At 49.0% G+C, this 17,119-nt stretch overlaps 1 protein-coding gene across 2 annotated transcripts in view; it reads left to right on the top strand.

Annotated features, from left to right (window-relative positions):
* The first annotated feature begins 438 nt into the window (after positions 1 to 438).
* Positions 439 to 17,119, top strand: part of KITLG (KIT ligand) — a 67,577-nt gene continuing 50,896 nt past the window's right edge. Inside the window, exon 1 of one of the 2 annotated variants that reach the window (XM_068142805.1) lies at positions 439 to 752. In XM_068142805.1, the coding sequence (XP_067998906.1) occupies positions 738 to 752 (15 nt within the window). In that variant the 5' untranslated portion in view covers positions 439 to 737. The remainder of the gene's footprint in view (positions 753 to 17,119) is intronic. The other variant, XM_068142806.1, reaches the window with a different exon arrangement.

The raw sequence follows: 17,119 nt of genomic DNA, 5'->3' as shown, positions 1-17,119 counted from the left end.
GTCCAGCGTGGGGACCCGCTCGGGACCCCCTCGGGACCCCACTTTTTCCCCGGCGTGTCTTAAGGGCAACACAATGCAAGGGCTTTGGCTCAGTGCCGGCGGCAGGAGGCTGCTCTGGAAACTGCCAGAGCCCACGGCGGAGGCGAGGGTCGTTTCTTTGGGTACCCGCCGGGCATCGTGAGGCAGAAACCTCCTCCCGCTGCCAAACCCGGAGGCCGCTACCGACCGCCCCCCGAGCAGCTCTCTCGCGGTGGGCAGCCCGGGGAGGGGAAGGAGAAGGCTCAGCCTGTCCCTGCCTCCAACTTCCCCGAAGTTCACTCGGGCTTCCCCCTCCCGACAGGGTCTCCCTGGGCTCCCGCTTCTCCAGGAGGCAGGGAGGGAGGGAAGGAGGGAAGGAGGGAGGGGAAAAGCAAAGGCGTGTCTTGCCTGGGCTGCCGCCGCCGCTGCCGCTGCTGAAGGCAGATCGGAGATATAAAAGCTCTGGCCGGGCTCTGGCGGCGGCTTCAGTTCGGTGCGGGCTCTTTGGCTGCGGGGCAGCGGGGGCGAGGTGGGACGCAGGGCGGCGGCGGCGGCAGCGGCAGCGGGGTGAGATCGGGGCAGGCGGAGGCAACGCGGGGCTCGCCGTGGGCAACCCCAATGCGTGGACTATCCGCTGCTGCATTATGCTGGAGCTACAGTTCCGCTGAAGGGAGTGTGCACACGGCCGGCTGGGCTGGACTGCAGCGCTGCCGTTCCTTATGAAGAAGGCACAAGTGAGTGAGGCCGGGCGGCGGCGGCGGGCAGCCGGCGGGGGGGTTGCTCGGTGTGCAGAAGAGGGGGCTGAGGGGAGACCTCACTGCTCTCTACAACTCCCTGAAAGGAGGTTGGAGTGAGGTGGGGGTCGGTCTCATCTCCTTAGGGTGTCTTCTCCCTAATATCAGGTAATAGAACGAGAGGAAACGGCATGAAATTGTGCCAGGGGAGGTTTAGGTTGGAGATTAGGCAAAAAATTTCTTTGCTCCACGAGTGGTCAGGGATTGCATTGGAATAGGCTGCCCAGGGAGGTGGTGGAGTTATCATCCCTGGCGGTGTTCAAGAAACCTGTGGTCACAGCATCTGGGACGTGGTTTAATTGCCGTGGTGGCTTTGGGTCGTAGGTTACATTCGATGATCTTAGAGGTCTTTTACAAGCGAAACAATTCTGTGATTGCTGGTGCGAGAAAGTCGGCTGCGGACGGGGGAGCTGCGGGTCGGGGCAGCCCGGCGGGCAGGGAACAGTGTCCGCGGCAGGGGGTTGGTGGTGGCTCCCGGGACAGCCCTGGAGGTGAGGGGCTACGAGGAGGGAAGCTGCCGCTGTTGATGAGAGATTTTAAGGGGAGCGGGGTGGAGACGGAAGAAAAACATAAAACAGAATCATAGAATCGTTTGGGCTGGAAGGGATCTTAGAGATCACCTAATTCCAAACCCCGCCGGTGCTTGCCCTCGGCGCCCGCAGCCCGTGGAAAAGTTGCAGCGAGCGGCGGGGTGAGCGGCGGGAGAGCTCGGAAAGGAAAAAAAATCGCCGTGATAAATCGGTTGCTGTGTTGTCCCGAGCAGCTGAGAGTGAAAACGGGAACTCAAGGGACGCAGCGGTCCCGCGGCTGCTGCGCTCGGGGGGCTCCGTTCAAGCGGCTCCGCGTCGGGGCTGAGGGTCCCCACCGCCTTCCTCCCGCACCCCACCGCGGAGAGCCGCTCGTACTGTCCTGTCACTTTGCAATCGATGTGTTGTACATTATTATTTTTCTTAAAGGAAGAGTGAGGACAGGCGCGAGTGGAAGGCGGGGGGAGGGGGGGACACGGACACGACATCATTTTCTAAGAAGGAAAAGCTCAGGGAGACTCAAAAGAGGAAAAGTTTAAAGGCTTGACTTGCAAGGTGCTGGTCGGCTTCGGGAAGCTCTGGGTGCCGAGACTTGAGCTCTCAGGTCCTGCTCTTGGAGGGGAGGTTGTCTTCCCCTCCACTTCTTGATTAGGAAGAAGCAAGATAATTTTTTGCTCTCTTCTGTGTCTTGGCAATTGTGATCGTCCACGCACTAGTAGCCTGAAGATATTTCATCGTAATCATTGGAAATGACATAAAATATATTACTGGAGTCTTTGGGGCAGTTAAATAGTTTTTCAGGAGATGACAGGAATTAGAAAGGCCTTTTTTTATTTTTTTTCTTGGTGGGGGAAGGATATTTAAATCTCAGCTGGCCAAAGCGCTGGAGAATATGCCCACACTTAAGGAGTAATAACTTGGGGAGTTAATTTTTGTGCTGCTGAAGTGCAGTGAGGCATTATCTCAGATCAGTTCTGAATCCTCACAGTGTGTATCCCTTGCTGTTAACTCCCTTTTAGATGACTAAAGATGCCTTGTGCCCCTCCAAGCTGTTCTTTCAGACCCTATATACAAACTTGGTCAAATATGCTGAAGAGTTTATTAGTCGGGAAGAGTCTCTTTAAAGTGTAAGAGCCATATTTATGTGTGCTTAGTTGTGTGCATTCATTTAATATCAGGGTGGACAGCAGTCAAAGTCACAAGATGTTATCCCAGCCCACGGAAGCATGCATGTAGGGCTGCTTCTGCAGAGAAAGGAAGGGAAAAAAAACCCAAACCCAACCAAAACTCCTCAGCAAACAAATGAGGATTTATGAGTGCAAGTGGTCAAGTGTTTTATTTCATACTGTAAACTCCTAAAGCCAAGAGAGTGCTTTTGCAGCTTCAGAGCAAAGCAGAAGCAATCCCTCTCTCCCAATCGACTGGGAAAGACAGAGGCAGTCTTGGCATTCAGGACCATATGGCTTGACTCAGGGGCTCATGAGCTGTAGCCTGTGGAACAGCTTCTTGTCATGGTGGTGAAGCATCTGTCAGCCTTCAAGCAGTTATGCTTCCTGCTTTTTGGAGGCAGTGACAGACTCCCAGCTCTCCAAAGGATTGTTTCCCTCATTTTAAGGATTAGCAAACAAATGTGATACCAAAGCATTAACCATTCCAAGGATGTCAGAGCGGGAGATACTTTGAAAAAGGCTCTCCACTAAAGCCACAAAGACCCTTGTGCAAAGAGAGAGCAAGGGAAGCATGTACAAGAAAGAGGACTTAGGCACATTGGGGCACTTGGCACATTAAATTTTCACAGTGACAGGTTAGAAGGACCCCAAGGGCCAACCTTTCTTAGGTGATCCTATAGCTGAAATGAGATGCCCCAGCACCCTGTCAAGCTGAGGCTTAAAAGTGACTGATGTAGGGGAATCCACTGTTTCTCTTGGGAGATTATTCTGGTTTTAATCTGTTTGCTCTCCTGTGGCTGCTTCTAGCTTCGTCTAGACTGGTGAAAAGAATACAACTGGGATGCCAGGAAAGAAGTTTTTAAGGCCAGGCTGGATGTGGCTCTGGGCAGCCTGACCTAGTGGAAAGTGTCCCTGCCCATGGCAGAGGGTTTCGAACTAGATGATCCTTGAGGTCCCTTCCTACCCTGACAATTCTCTGATGCTGTGATCCTATGACTTATAAATTACTCCGCAACAGACAGAGCACAGAAAGCAAGAGCCACTACACCACAGAGCCACAAAAGCACTTAGCAATACCTGGACAGGAGTGAAAACAAATCAGGAGGTTTGGTGTTTGAAGTAATGGTGCACAAGGCTGAAATATATATAAGGTTTAATTGATTAGAAGGTGTTGGATTTGTTCCTTAGATCCAACTCCCTTTCACATTCCTCTATGGTCCTAAGTCTAGCAACCTCTTCCTTCAAGGTTTGAGTTTAGTTGATTAGAAGCTGTTGGATTTGTTCCTCAGATCCAACTCCCTTTCACATTCCCCTACACTCCTAAGTCTAGACCTTCTTCCTTCAAGGATTAGTGGATGAGATGGTGTTGGGTGATAGGTTGGACTCAATGATCTCGAAGGTCTTTCCCAAGCGGGTTAGTTCTGCGTTGTGTCTAAGGAGCAGAGCTGAAGGAGCAGCTGAGTCATCCGTCAGTGGGACCAGAAAGTGCTGCAAGAGGAGTCGTGCTGAATGCAGGGCTGGAAGTGAGCAGGTTGTTCAGTTTATTTAAATCCCTCTCAACCTGAGAAACCACAGGGACTGCAGGAGCACGTTCCCCCAGCACTGTCAGTCCTAGAAGGGGTTGTTTCTGCAAGGACACCCCACTTTGGTAAAGGCATATAATCCCCCCTGCTTTAAATGCACCAACACCTCTTGGAGGCTGCATTAAAAACTGCTAATGCCTTTAAGAAAAAATAAAAAGGTGTGATTAAGCTTTCAGGGGTCCAGTCATACAAATCCTTTTTCAATGGGGCTATTTCCATGCATTAATCTCATTTGAAGGATTACTTATGTGAGAGGATTTGCAGGCTTATATACTTAGTAATTAAAACTATTACCAGAAGTGAGTTTATGTCTCGTATTTATTTATTTATTTACTTACTTATTTGTTCTGTCTTGTGTGAGGAAAAACACAGCACAGGCAGAGCTGCAAATCCAGCAGGCATGGTACTGGTTTCTACTAATATCAGTCCTAACAAAGTGGGTAATAAGCAATACCAGCAGAGAAGTGATTTGTCAGCATCAAATAGAGACATTCACCAAGGGCTGGCAAAGCAGCCTTCTGCAGCTTGACCCAGGGCCAGACGAATTCACTACTGCCTTCCATGGTCCTGCAGCCCCACCTGAGCTCCCTGGCTGTCCACAGACCCAGGGTTTGACTCCTGGATTGATTTTGTCTGGAGGCAGCTAAGTTGCCCTCTAGGCAGGAAGGCTCAGGCAGAGGAGAGCTGAACATGCATCCCTGGAGGTGTTCCAAAAGGGATTGGAAGTGGCACTTGAAGCCATGGTTTAGTTAGTCATGAGGTGTTGGGTGATAGGTTGGGCTTGATGATCTCTGAGGTCTTTCCCAGCCTTATTGATTCTAAGACTCTGTTTATTTTGCATGCTGACATTACCAACAAATGAAATATCCCTGAGGTTTTTGCATTCTGAACAAAATGCTGGTGGAGAGGTGCTGACGTGGTGCAGTCCTGCACAAAACACCCAGCAGGTGTCTGCTTGGCTTGCTCTCTGTTTGATTTGAAGGTGGTCTAAATAGGATTCAGTTGCTGAGAAATGTGCTACGAGGAGGGCTGCACCCAGGGGGCCAGCTCAGAAGGGCTGCTGATGTGTAGGTATCACAGGTATTTGGTTCAGGCACTTGATCTTCAGCTCTGGGTTAGATGCACGGCCTCTTAGAAACTTCAGTAGTATCATAGAATCATAGACTTGTTAGGATTAGAAGGGACCTGAAGGATGATCTAGTTCCACCCCCGCTGCCATGGGCAGGGATACCTCACACTAGATCAGGTTGCTCACAGCCACATCCAGCCTGGCCTTAAAAAAAACTCCAGAACTTTAGATCTCCTCCTGGCTTTTTATCTCTGTGCTGACAGTTTATTGCTGATAGCTAAATTACCACCTTCAGTTATCCTGCCTGTAGTATCTTTTGTGTCACTGAAGTGGGAGCCTCTGCAGAAGTTGTTATGGAGCAGTACCTGGAAAAAGGAGTACACCAATGGCCTGCTCCAGTCTCCTATCAGAGACACAAAGCAGCTCTCTGAGACCTTGGTGTGAGCTTGCAGAGTCATTATTTTAGGGGTCATAGTTAGCTCTTCTCTCCCATATTTCTTGCTTGTTCTGCAAAAATATGAACATGAGGCACAGGAAGACATTTGGAGCTCGTGGTTGGTGAGATCTGCTGCTCATCAGGCAGAAAAAAGAGAGCTTGCTGGAGCCAGAAGGATGTTGCTGCTGTTCAGGCTGAGCAATGGACTGCGCTCTCTTTCTCTTTTCCTCTGACTCCGACTCTGCTTAGGGGAGGCCAGTTTGCAGCTCCTGCAGCTGGAAAGAACGTCCTGGAATAAAGTGTCATAGAGAGAATAAACAGCAGATGACCTGGGAGGGCTCTAGGGTGGGAGAGCATTGTGTAAGGCATGTGTAGTGAGCCTTTGTTTAGGTTTTTTTCCTGCCTGTCCTGCACGCCTGTAAGTTTTTATCTCTGGTGAGCTATGCAGCGCCTGGCTTTGTAGTTTAGGCTGAGGCCATGAACCCAGCCTGCTTCTGACCCAGTTCTGCCAGCAAGTTTCTCTTCTTTTTGCCTTTTTTCTCTTTTTTTCCCCCCTTTACTGCATGTCACTCCTTCAGGTGGAGTTCTGCAAGCTGCCAGTGCCATCCCTCCCAAGTTTTGCTATGTGACTCAATGCTATGCTGGCTCAGGGAATCGCCATATTGCAGGCAAGCGAAGAGCTGGCAGGATGCAGCCCCTTGGCTTGGGGCAGGCAATGCTCAGTATGCAGTATGTAAACACAGCACCCATTTATTTGAAGCAAGGCAGGGGGGAGAAAGGACAGAAAAAACCACCCCACAACAAGCCTTCTCCCTACGCAATTCCAGCCCAGTGGTGTGGGAGCTGACAGAGGAAAACGAAAGTGTTTGTTCTCAGCCTGCTCTTGGGACTGCCAAACCTGAGCCTGGTCAGCTGCAGATCCATTTGTTTTCTTCTTCTTTTGGTGCTTTGTTGTTTTTTTTTTTTTTTTTTGTCCTGTGCACTTCAGGAAAAGAAACAAAACAAAGGAAATGGATCTGTGTGAGGTGAGTGGAGAGAGGTAGTGCTGCTCTTTCTTTTGTCTTTGCTGATTGCAATGCATTTGTGTATTGCAGACTCAGTCATCTGGAAGCCTGCGAACCCCAACCTTCCTCTTTAAGAAAGATGTTGGGATGCTGGAAGGTGTCCAGAGAAGGGCAACAAAGCTGGGGAGGGGTCTGGAGCACAGCCCTGGGAGGAGAGGCTGAGGGAGCTGGGGTTGCTTAGCCTGGAGAAGAGGAGGCTCAGGGGAGACCTTCTTGCTCTCTCCAACTCCCTGAAGGGAGGTTGTAGCCAGGTGGGGCTTGGTCTCTTCTCCCAGGCAACCTGTGACAGAACAAGGGGGCACAGTCTCAAGCTGTGCCAGGGGGAAGTTCAGGCTTGATCTTAGAAAGATCTTCACAGCCGGAGAGATTGGCCATTGGAATGTGCTGCCCAGGGAGGTGATGGAGCCACCATCACTGGAGGTGTTTAAAAAGAGCCTGGATGAGGGACTTGGTGCCATGGTTTAGTTGCTTAGATGGTGTTGGATGTGGTGATCTTGACGGTCTTTTCCAACCTGGTTAATTCTGTGTTCTGTATTCAGTGTTGCCCACCCTGAAGTACCTGGCTGTGGGGAGCACACAGAATGCAGATCTATTTGCTGGATGGTTTTAGTTATTGACAAATGTAAATAAGTGTTCTGGTTATTGGCAAATGGAGGTTGAACTTGATGATCATAGAATCATAGAATTGTAAGGGTTGGAAGGGACCTCAAGGCTCAGCCAGGTCCAACCCCTCTGCCATGGGCAGGGACCTCTCACACTCGATCAGGTTGCCCAGAGCCACATCCAGCCTGGCTGCAAACACCTCCAGGGATGAGGCTTCCACCAGCTCCCTGGGCAACCTGTGCCAGGCTCTCACCACTCTCATGGGGAACAACTTCTTCCTCACAGCCAATCTCAATCTCCCCATTTCTAGTTTTGCTCCATTCCCCCCAGTCCTGTCACTCCCTGACACCCTCAAAAAGTCCCTCCCCAGCTTTCTTGTAGGCCTCTTCAGATACTGGAATGACACAATTAGGTCTCTGAGGTCTTTACCAACCTGGTTGATTCTATGGTTCTATAAACAGGGTCAGGCATTTATGGGTGTGAGGATGAAAACTGCAACTAGGTTAGAGTTGGAAACAGAAAACAAGAACAGCGTTAAGTGGTTTGTTTGATTACAGCTGGTAGCATGCATAGGATCTGAGGTGTGTGAACGAGATACCTTAAGGAAGGCATTATTTGTAAGTGTGGAGTCCTGCATCCAGGGAGGAATAACAGCAGGCACCAGCACAGGTTAGTGATTGTCCTGCTGGAAAGCAGCTCCATGGAGAGAGACCTTGGAATAATGGTGGATGATAAGTTATCCATGGGACAGCAATGTGCCCTTGTGGCCAAGAGGGCAAATGGTATCCTGCGGTGCAGCAAGAGAATTGTGGCCAGCAGGGCTAGGGAGGTTCTCCTGCCCATTACTCTGCCCTGGTGAGACCTCACCTGCAATACTCTGTCCAGTTTTGGTCTCCCCGGTTCAAGAGAGGCAGAGACCTGCTGGAGAGATTCCAAGGGAGAGCTGCAAGGATGATGATGATGGGACTTGAACATCTCTCTTATGAAGAAAGACTGAGAGCCCTGGGGCTGTTCAGTCTGGAGAAGGCTGTGAGGGGATCTTATTAATGTCTGAGGGGTGGGCATCAAGAAGAAGGGGCCAGGCTCTTTTCAGTGGTGTCCTGTGTTAGGACAAAGGGCAATGGACACAAACTGGAGGTTCCACCTCAACAGGAGGAGAAACTTCTTTGGTGTGAGGGTGCTGGAGCCCTGGAGAAGGCTGCCCAGAGAGGTTGTGGAGTCTCCTCCTCTGGATGCATTCCTGTGTGACCTGCCCTAGGTGATCCTGCTTTGGCAGGGGGCTTGGACTGGATGATCTCCAGAAGTCCCTTCCAACCCTTAGCATTCTGTGATTTCTGCTGCAAGTCCTTTATTTAGACATAGCCCTAACCAGTATCAGCTTAGGAGTTGATATCAGTGAACACATTGGCTGACAGTAATCCATGCAAAGATCTCCTCTAATTTCCTGTCATTATCTAATAAGCACTGGGTGAGTGATTGGTTGCTGCTTCTGCTGGAACAGTGTTTAAATCACACAGATGTAGAGGGATGCAGCAGCCATTTGAAATCTGATTAGGAACTTTCTGCTTTATCCATGGTTTTATTGTTGGGTTGGGTTTTTTGTTTTGGTATTGTGATGGCTGTGTGTGGAGCAGAGAGAAGCTGAGGTGTGAGGTGAAAATAGCACTAGCTCTAAAATGGCCCTGCAGGCATTGCCTGAAGGAGGACCCTGTGGTGCTCACTGCTTTGCAACCAGGCTTTGGAGGGCAGATTTAGACTGAATATTAGAAAGAAATTCTTTCATAGTTTCATAGTTTCATTCAGGGTTGGAAGGGAGCACAAGGATCATCTAGTTCCAACCCCCCTGCCATGGGCAGGGACACCCTACACTAGATCAGGCTGGCCAGAGCCTCATCCAGCCTGGGCTTAAACACCCCCAGGGACGGGGCCTCGACCACCTCCCCGGACAACCCATTCCAGGGTCTCACCACTCTCACGGTGAAGAACCTCCTCCTCACATCTAGCCTGAATCTCCCCACCTCTAGCTTCATTCCATTCCCCCTAGTCCTATCACTACCTGAGATCCTGATTCCAGGGCAGGTGGTGAGACACTGGACTGGCACAGGTTGTCCAGGGGGGTTGTGGATGTCCCCTCCCTTTTCAAGGCCAGGTTGGATGAGGACTTGAGCAACTTGGGCTGGTGGGAGGTTCTCTGCCAGTGGCAGGGGGGTTGGAACTGGATGATCTTTAGGGTCTCTTCCAACTCAAACTATTCTTTGCATCTATGGAAGTGCTTAGAACTGGTGCTAGAAGTGAGAACTGAGGCTGAGGAGGGACAAGTGTAGGACCTTCTTGTGCAGCCAGTGGCAGTGGTCATGGCTCCTGTCAGGCTCTCTTGAGCAGGTCATCTGTAGATCCACCTCTCCTATACCTGCTAGCCCCAGACCTTCACTGCTGTCTCAGTGCACTTTTAACCATGCAGGGACTGCAACATTGGGTTCTTTGTTTTTGCTGCAAATCCCAATTGAATGGAGAGTACTGCATATGGATATGGCATAGTAGTGGCCCTGGTAGAGTTAGGTAAGGATTGGGCATGATGATCATAGAACAATAAAACGGTTTGGTTTGGAATGGACCTCAAAGGTCATCTACTTCCAACCCTGCTGCCATAAGGGGGGCACCTTCCATTAGATCGTAAAGGTCTTTTCCCACCACCATAGTGATTCCGTGAGAAGACCAGATTCAGGAATAGCCCTCAAGGTCATGTTTAGCCCAAACCTGAAGTGATTCTTCTTGTCCCATCTGTGACTTGGCCCCTGCTTATAAAAGCCATCCACATGGTATTTCTTGGTGTCCCAGGGAAGAGCTGCTAGAAGGCAGGCTGAGTACTCCTCTGCCTTCACCCACTTCTCCCTGATTTTGGACAGCAGAGCTGGGAAGGCTGTGAGCTGGCAGCCTTGGGGCCCTGGCAGAGGTGGGGTGCACACTTCAGCTTCACCTGGTGTTCTGCAAAACCTGCAGGTTTAGGCTGGGCTGTCAGAAGAGGATGAGTAGTATAGCCTACAGAAATCAACTCTGGCTTTGTGAGCAACCTGGATTGAATCCAGACAGAAAAAAAAGCTAATCTAGAAGAATTTTCCCGAGCATGCTTGTTGGAGTGGTGAGAGACACACAGGTTCACATCTTTTCTTGGGTAGGAACTTAAGTCTCCAAGGAAGGATTTGACCATCCAGTCTGTCTTGCTGAAGCTGTTCTACTTTGTGTAAGTAATTATGCATTGTGCCAGAGGGAAGGAAAGAGAGAATAAAACTGAGTGCAGACTCTGAATCTGAAGTGCAGCTTCAGTGTTGCTCCAAATCTGAACTGGATCTGTGTGGATTAAGAGTTGAACTCTCCTAGATCATCATTTAAGACCAAGGTAACTGAGCTGCTAGGTTTATTTCTTTAATCTTGACATGGCTGACAGATGAATTAAGAGTGTAGGGGAGGGTCCTGTGTGTCAGACTACAACTCCAAATTCACAGATTCCTGATCATGCCAACCTCTGAAGCTCCATTCAGAAAGGTGGAGACATCTGCAGATCAGAGCCTGAAAGCGTCAGTCTGCCAGTCCTGTGTGCTCATGCACCTTGGTGTATTTCCAGGCATGGGCACCCCATGTGACTGAGCCTGACTTTGGTGTAATCACTTTAAGTGGCTCAGTGACAACACATCCTCACCTCACCCACTATCTTCCTCAGCTGGTCTTCTGCCTTTCTTTTGTTCCATTGCCATCAGCTCCAGGGCCATCAGTTGGCTGACAGCTAAGGCCAAGGATAAGTGTCTCACAGAATAACAGAATCATTCAGGGTGGAAAAGACCTTGAAGATCAAGTCCAACCATTCTCCAGCTCCACCCAGTCTGGTGCCAAACCGTGGCCGCCAGCACCACATCTCCGCGTCATGCAAACACCTCCGGGGATGGGGATCCAACCACTCCACTGGGGAGCCTCTTCCAGTGCTTGAGAACCATTCCAGTCGAGAAGTCATCCAGTCTGGTCTCCCATCTCATCTTCAGAAGGACCTGAAGAAGTTTTAGAAGCACCTTACATACAGCTTTAGGAATACATGCAGAGCATGTGGTGGAGTCACCATCACTGGAGGTGTTTAGGAAGAGCCTCGATGAGGCACCTGGTGCCATGGTTTAGTTGATTAGATGGTGTTGGGTGATAGGTTGGACTGGATCATCTCGAAGTCTTTTCCAACCTGGTTAGTTCTGTTCCATTCCACTCCATTCCACTCCATTCCATTCCATTCCATTCCATTCCATTCCATTCCATTCCATTCCATTCCATTCCATTCCATTCCACTCTATTCCTTTTTTGTATGATAGGACCCACAATCTGCATTTGCTTTGGTTGGGTCTCTCTGCTTGATGGAGGTAGGATCTCCTGTGCTGAGAGTTTGCCAGTGTCCTTTTTCCCCCTAAATGAACAGCACAACTAATGAAAGTTAGGAGGGAATCCAAGTATCTTACCCCATTGAACCATATGTACAGAAACACCTGCCAAGGGTGTGTATTTCCTTGACAGTAGAGACAGTGAGGCTGGGGAGACACTGGAACAGGTTGCCCAGGGAGGTCATGGATGCCCCCTTCCTGGAGGTGTTCAAAGCCAGGTTGGATGAGGCCATGAGCAACCTGGGCTAGTGAAGCATGTCCCTATCAATATCAGAGGGGTTGGAACTAGATGATCTTCCAGGTCTCTTCCAACCCAAACCATTCAGCCTGTGAATGAGTAACACAAGTGCAAGTTTGCACCACGCTTTGTCATTAGAATAAACCTTTATTAGAATAAACCAAACCAGGTTGGAAGAGACCTTCAAGATCATCGTGTCCAACCCATCAACCAATCCAACCCACCCAAACAGCTAACCCATGGCACCAAGCACCCCGTCAAGTCTCCTTCTGAACACCTTCAATGACGGCGACTCCACCACCTCCCCGGGCAACCCATTCCATAGCGCAATCACTCTTTCTGTATAGAACTTCTTCCTAACATCCAACCTGAACCTCCCCTGGCGCAGCCTGAGACTGTGTCCTCTTGTTCTGGTACTGGGTGCCTGGGAGAAGAGACCATCATCAGCCTGTCTACAACCTCCCTTCAGGTAGTTGTAGAGAGTGATAAGGTCACCCCTAAGTCTCCTCTTCTCCAGGCTAAGCAGCCCCAGCTCCCTCAGCCTCTCCTCATAGGGCTTGTGTTCCAAACCCCTCACCAACTTTGTTGCTCTTCTCTGGACTCGTTCCAGCAAGTCAACATCCTTCCTAAACTGAGGGGCCCAGAACTGGACACAGTACTCGAGGTGTGGCCTAACCAGTGCAGTGTACAGGGGCAGAATGACCTCCCTGCTCCTGCTGGCCACACTGTTCTTGATGCAGGCCAGGATGCCATTGGCCCTCTTGGCTGCCTGGGCACACTGCAGGCTCATGTTAAGCCTACCATCAACCAGCACCCCCAGATCCCTCTCTGCCTGGCTGCTCTCTAGCCACTCTGACCCCAGCCTGTAGCACTGCATGGGGTTGTTGTGGCCAATGTGCAGAACCCGGCATTTGGATGTGTTAAATCTCATGCCGTTGGATTCTGCCCATCTGTCCAGCCTGTCCAGGTCTCTCTGCAGAGCCTCTCTCATGAAAGAAGGGAGGCAGAGGACAGCACAATGGAACCTCCTTGGAGTAAAGGCTTCTCAGGGTTCTATACAGGACAAGCTTAAACCCTTCATGTCAAAGGGTTTACAGCTTTTGCTTTGCAGGATTTTGAGCTTCACAGTGACAAGTCAAAATAATTCCTCTATTTTTAAGGGCTACCTTCACATGCTCAAATTTATTCAGAAATTCATAGAATCCCAGGTTGGAAGGGACCTCAAGGGTCATCTGGCCCAACCTTTCAGGGTAGTATTTTAGTTTAAATGAGCTGGCCCAGCACCCTGCCAAGCTGGGCCTTGAGACTGTTCAATGTAGGGAAATCCACCACCTCCCTTGGGACTTTATTCTAATGTCTAAATAGTTCCTTTTTTCCCCCCTTTTGAAGGAAGAGCTTAATATGCTCAAGTGTTTCCTTATGAATAGAATAGAATAGAATAGAATAGAATAGAATAGAATAGAATAGAATAGAATAGGTTGGAAGAGACCTTCAAGATCATCGTGTCCAACCTATCATCTAACACCACCCAACCAACTAAACCATGCAACCAAGCACCCTGTCAAGTGGAATGGAATGGAATGGAATGGAATGGAATGGAATGGAATGGAATAGATGATTTTCTGATGACAGGTGTAGAGACCTTTTAGCATGAATTTGGAAATAGGAAGAAAAACCTCATTTTTTCCTTGCTACCTTGTGCTTGCTTGGTAGCAGCAGACCCAACACATGTCCCAGAATCATCCAGAACCACAGAATTAACCAGGTTGGAAAAGACCTCTGAGATCATCAAGTCCAGCCTATCACCCAACACCATCTGATCAACTAAACCATGGCACTAAGTGCCACATCCAGACTTAAAACACTTTCCAGGGATGGTGATCCCACCAGCTCCCTGGGGGGGGTCTTCCATTTATGTCTGCAGGATGATGATGCATCATCATTGGGTGAATTCTTTGGTCTGTTTAATAACAGAGGACCTCTCATTATATTGGAGGGGGAAATAAAGAAATAAATCATAAAACATAATGATAATAATAATAATAAAACATAATAATAAAACCCCATCGTGTTAATAATGTTAATGACAATGTTAATAATGTTAATAATAATGTTAATAGTGTTAATAATAATAACAACAATAATAATAATTTGGGCATTATAAGTCAGACTGTAAAATCTTAAGCTGTTCATGTCCTGATAATCTACTTCTGCTTAGGACAGAAAATAAACTCTGTAAATGATGCAGGAACTCTTTTTGTAAGAGCTGCTCCGGGGTAAAAAGAAACAAAACCCAATAAAACTTAAGATGTCTAAATACTGACCCAAAAAACCCCAAAAAAACCTATCTACATACTGAATTTTCTACATTGAGGTACAAACCTCATTATTTGGGCTGCCCAGGTAGAGTCACCAAGCCTGGATGTGTTTAAAGGTGGTTTGGATGTGGTGCTTGGGGCTATGGTTTAGGGGTGAGCCTTGCGGAGTAGGGTTCTGGGTTGGACTGGGTGCTCCTGAGGGTCCTTTCCAACCTGAATGTCTCTGTGATTCTGCAGAGCAGGGTTCTGGGTTGGACTGGGTGATCCTGAGGGTCCTTTCCAACCTGAATGTCTCTGTGATTCTGCAGAGCAGGGTTCTGGGTTGGACTGGGTGCTCCTGAGGGTCCTTTCCAACCTGAATGTCTCTGTGATTCTGCAGAGCAGGGTTCTGGGTTGGACTGGGTGCTCCTGAGGGTCCTTTCCAACCTGAATATTTCTGTGATTTCAAAGTGTGCAGTTCAGGACAGTGCCTGTGAAGGTGGAGGTTTTAAAGTGTGTAGGGAAATTTGTTCCTCTGTTTGATGTTGATCCAAGCAAACCAACAAACAAAAACCTTTCTCTTTCTGGAGATTTCGTAATTGGGAGTAGGATATCAAGGTGCTGACTTGTGTGGTCTGACTGAATTAAGGGACTGAAGCAAAGCAGTGAGGAGTCAGGCCATGATGTATTTAATATGCTGCATATATGCAAAATGATTCCCTAAATGAAAAGAAGAGCTTAGAAATTTAGGGAGGGTGAAATTAAAGCATGCAAATGATTCGGTGTAAAGAAGCCCTAAGTCCCAGCCCTCTAATTTCCAGCCTCCATTTGCTTGCTGTTCAGTGAACTCAGCAGAATCTGAGTCTTTTGCATTCAATGGCAAGCAGACAATATTATGTTTGAAACTGATAAGAGAATCTGAATGTTAGTGACAGAATACAGAGTTAACCAGGCTGGAAAAGACTTTGAGATCATCAAGTCCAACCTCTCACCCAATACCATCTGATCAACTAAACCATGGCACCAAGTGCCTCATCCAAGCTCTTCTTAAACACCTCCACTGATGGTGACTCCAACACCTCCCTGGGCAGCACATCCCAATGGCCAATCTCTCTTGTTGGGAAGATTTTCTTCCTCACCTCCAGCCTGAACTTCCCCTGGCCCAGCTTGAGACTGAGTCCCCTTGTTCTGTCACAGGTTGCCTGGGAGAAGAGATCAACCCCCACCTGGCTACAACCTCCCCTCAGGTAGTTGTAGGCAGCAAGAAGGTCTCCCCTGAGCCTCCTCTTCTCCAGGCTAAGCAGCCCCAGCTCCCTCAGCCTCTCCTCACAGGGCTGTGCTCCAAACCCCTCCCCAGCTTGGTTTCCCTTCTCTGGACACCTTCCAACATCACAACATCTTTCCTAAACTGAGGGGCCCAGAACTGGACACAGGACTCCAGGTGTGGCCTGACCAGTGCTGAGCACAGGGCAGAATGACTTCCCTGCTCCTGCTAGCCACACTGTTCCTGATGCAGGCCAGGATGCCATTGGCTTCTTGGCCACCTGTACACACTGATGGCTCCTGTTCAGCCTACTATCAACCACTACCCCCAGGTCCCTTTCTGCCTGGCCGCTCTCCAGCTACCCTGACCCCAGCCTGTAACACTGCACGGGGTTGTTGTGGCCAATGTGTAGAACCTGGCACTTGGATGTGTTCAATCTCATGCCCTTGGACTCTGCCCATCTGTACAGCCTGTCAAGGTCCCTCTGCAGAGCCTCTCTACCCTCCAGCAGATCAACTCCTGCCCCCAGCTTGGTGTCGTCAGCAAATTTACTGCTGATGGAGATTTGGTTTTGATTCATTTCTTTCTTTCTCTTCCAACTTTGCAGCAGGCAGGAATGGGAATGTTAATCAGCCAAATGACTTGAGAAAGCCTTGTGTAAGACTGCTTGGCACCCTCTCTGGTTTGGTTTAAAAAGTATGTTCCTGAACAAACAGAGCTGGTTTTTTTTTTGGTGATTGTTTTATCAAGGGAGGGGGGGAACAAAAAAATCTCTCAAATATTCACAATTGCTGCTTTGTTTCCCCCCAAAATTAATGTGTTTGTGCAACATGCAGGTTGCATTTCTGCTCTCACGGCCAGAATCACCAGAATCTGTTTGCCACCAGTCCCAAGGATTCTGGGGTGCATTGCTTTTCTTTGCAAGGCAATGTGAACCTCTGTTTGCAAAGTGTAAGTTTAAATCCTGGCAGTGAAGCTGCTTTGATCTCCTGTGGGATAATCCCTAGCAGGGAACCTGCCCTAAGATTTGCCATGCATTCTCTAAATCCATGGCTTTAAAAGTTCTGGCCATAACCATCGTTTGGTTCAAGCTGTTCTGCCAAATTGCTTCAGTGTTTGTTCCTTTAACAATGTAAAGGTGGGCAAGTGAGTGCTAAATCCAGTTAAAAATCAGCCTCCATGCCCAAGCAAGGTGGTGCTCATATTCCCCTACCCAATTTCTTCTGCCATGGATGGGGAAGATTTTCTTCTCCCTTCCTATCTGGGACCAAGAATTCTGCCTTGGTTTTTTTTTGTATCATCACATCTACAAAGGAATTCTTTTCTTTTCATCCTTCAGTTTCCTCTCACCTTTCCCCATTCAGACAGAAAATGGAATGTGCTCCCCTCAGTTTTTGGTGCTCCCTTCCTCGCCTTGGTTGCCTTTAAGCATCATCGCCTCTGACGAGAGAGCTCCAGCACTTCTGGCAGCCAAAATACTGAAGGCATCTCTGTCACCATCCTGTTTTCTTCCACATAGCCTAAGCTTCATCTCTGCTGAATCACAGAATCACAGAGTGGCTTGGGTTGGAAGGAACTGTAAAGATCATCCAGTTCTAATTCCCCCTGCCATGGGCAGGGACACCTCCCACGGCCCAGGTTG

Source organism: Melanerpes formicivorus, unplaced genomic scaffold (genome assembly GCF_026170545.1).
Source record: "Melanerpes formicivorus ecotype bairdi unplaced genomic scaffold, bMelFor1.0.p_v2 SCAF_8, whole genome shotgun sequence".
In the NCBI taxonomy this organism is placed as follows: domain Eukaryota; kingdom Metazoa; phylum Chordata; class Aves; order Piciformes; family Picidae; genus Melanerpes; species Melanerpes formicivorus.
The sequence above is the reverse complement of the archived record's forward strand: the minus strand, read 5'-3'. Positions and strand labels throughout refer to the sequence as shown.